The 1,715-nt window shown below is 41.0% G+C and overlaps 1 protein-coding gene across 1 annotated transcript in view; it reads right to left on the bottom strand.

Annotated features, from left to right (window-relative positions):
- Window positions 1-1,715, bottom strand: part of DYNC1H1 (dynein cytoplasmic 1 heavy chain 1) — a 46,406-nt gene that overhangs the window by 16,505 nt on the left and 28,186 nt on the right. The window contains exons 48-51 of the mRNA XM_027893592.1: window positions 1,511-1,715; window positions 1,197-1,370; window positions 977-1,096; window positions 731-851 (exon numbers count right to left, since the gene is read on the bottom strand). Of these exons, the coding sequence (XP_027749393.1) occupies window positions 731-851; window positions 977-1,096; window positions 1,197-1,370; window positions 1,511-1,715 (620 nt within the window). The remainder of the gene's footprint in view (window positions 1-730; window positions 852-976; window positions 1,097-1,196; window positions 1,371-1,510) is intronic.

Genomic DNA, 1,715 nt, shown 5'->3' with positions numbered 1-1,715 from the left:
GAATGAAGTTCTCCCTCATGATGATGGAACGTATTTGTTTCCAGTCAGTGGTACTTTCACCTAACAGCAGGCAGATGGATTCCAGTGCTAACTTAACTGCTGCAGGTGGATTAGCCATGGAACGGACCTCAACCAGGTGCTGTTTCTTGATTGACTTCACAGCTACCCAGTGCCAGAAGGATGAAGAATGTTGATTGGGAAGAAAACAAACAGTTAGTAAAATCCATTAAGGTATCCTGGATTTGTAAAAATGCTTCAAGATTCTCAAAAAGAATATGAGGTTATTAAAGAAAAAGATACTATTGGATTACATTCAAACTACTATCACAAGATACACTTCCATAAATCTCAACTTTCCAAATGGCCACAGGCAACTTATTCTGCTGCCCAAAAACCATTCACTCAAACCAGTGATCTGTCTACCCAGTTTAATGAACATTGTCTGTGCAGCAGCAAGGCATCAGTAGTCTTTCTAGAACTGATCTGCCAGAAACTAAGCCACAAGACATAAAAGGAACATCAAGTATCAGATCAGAAATAGACACAGCACAAAAAAAAACGTAACTCAAAGACTGTGAATTTAAGAGAAGGGATTTCTTCAACACTGTTCAGCCCCTTGCTAAGAGCCTACACTTTTGTTAGACAGGATCAACCCAGATTACAAAAAAACACATTCCCTAGACCAGTTATACCCAAGCCCACAGTGTGATCTCTCAAGGTGCTAACATACCATTCTGAGCTTCAATGACAGCAGGCTCCACCTTGTCAAGATCTTCTTTCACGCTCATCTGCTTGTCTGCAATGACCTCCTGCTGCTTGTGCAGCTGTTCCTGAATCTCTTGGCTCATAACCTAGAAGGAAATTTCACAGACAAAATACTGCTTTTTAGAAGTTGAACTTCTTCCAGTACTTGCTCTGCAGGCTCTGTTTTGCAAATAAAATAGTTGCTATGCACAGAGACTTAATAAATTTTTACCTTCTTCTTCTCAGCTTCCTGTTGATCTTTCACCATCTTTTTCAACTTGTCATTGGCTGCTGCATTTTTCACTTCTAGTTCCTGACTCTTTATTCTTAGGTCACGCCGCAATTCTTCCACCTGAGATGGATTTCACGAGGGAAGGGAGAATTCATATCAAGCACTGAGATCTGTTTTATCACTCCAGTCTTACAGAGGACAAAGTTTTAAAGATATGTACCTGATCAACTGTTTCCTTGATTTTTCTAAGACCAACATTCAAATGCATTTGCTGTTCCTCCAGTTCACTTCGCTTCTCATTGAACAAGTTGGCATAATGGTTGATGAAGTCTAAATAGTGGCGTGGTGTGATTGCCATGGTTCTGCCTCCTCGTTTTGCCAGCCGAGCATTAGCCTTCAGGGAACAAAAAGTTGTAGAGTATGCACTGGGCATTGGTTTTAAATTTATATGGATGCCAAAGATCACACTTTCTAGGACACTGGTGCGTGATGCTGTGATCTAGAGATAAGTTAGGCAGTGTAATAATAACATACCTGATGAAGAGTCTGGTGAACAAACACACAACTGTTAACAATGGCCTCCCTGTGTGATGGTGGCTGTGGCAGCTTATCATACACAACTGGCATGTAATCGGGCACAATGTAATTTGGTTTCTCAAGATCCATTTTGCTTGTGAACTCTTTGCCAACTTGGTACAGTGCCTCAGTTGACCAGTCTCCAAACCAGTTCAAGACACAT

This window comes from Empidonax traillii, unplaced genomic scaffold (assembly GCF_003031625.1).
Source record: "Empidonax traillii isolate 1590-97213 ecotype Southwest subspecies unplaced genomic scaffold, ASM303162v1 scaffold398:size1781980, whole genome shotgun sequence".
Taxonomy (NCBI): Eukaryota; Metazoa; Chordata; class Aves; order Passeriformes; family Tyrannidae; genus Empidonax; species Empidonax traillii.
This window is presented reverse-complemented; position numbering and strand designations above follow the sequence as displayed.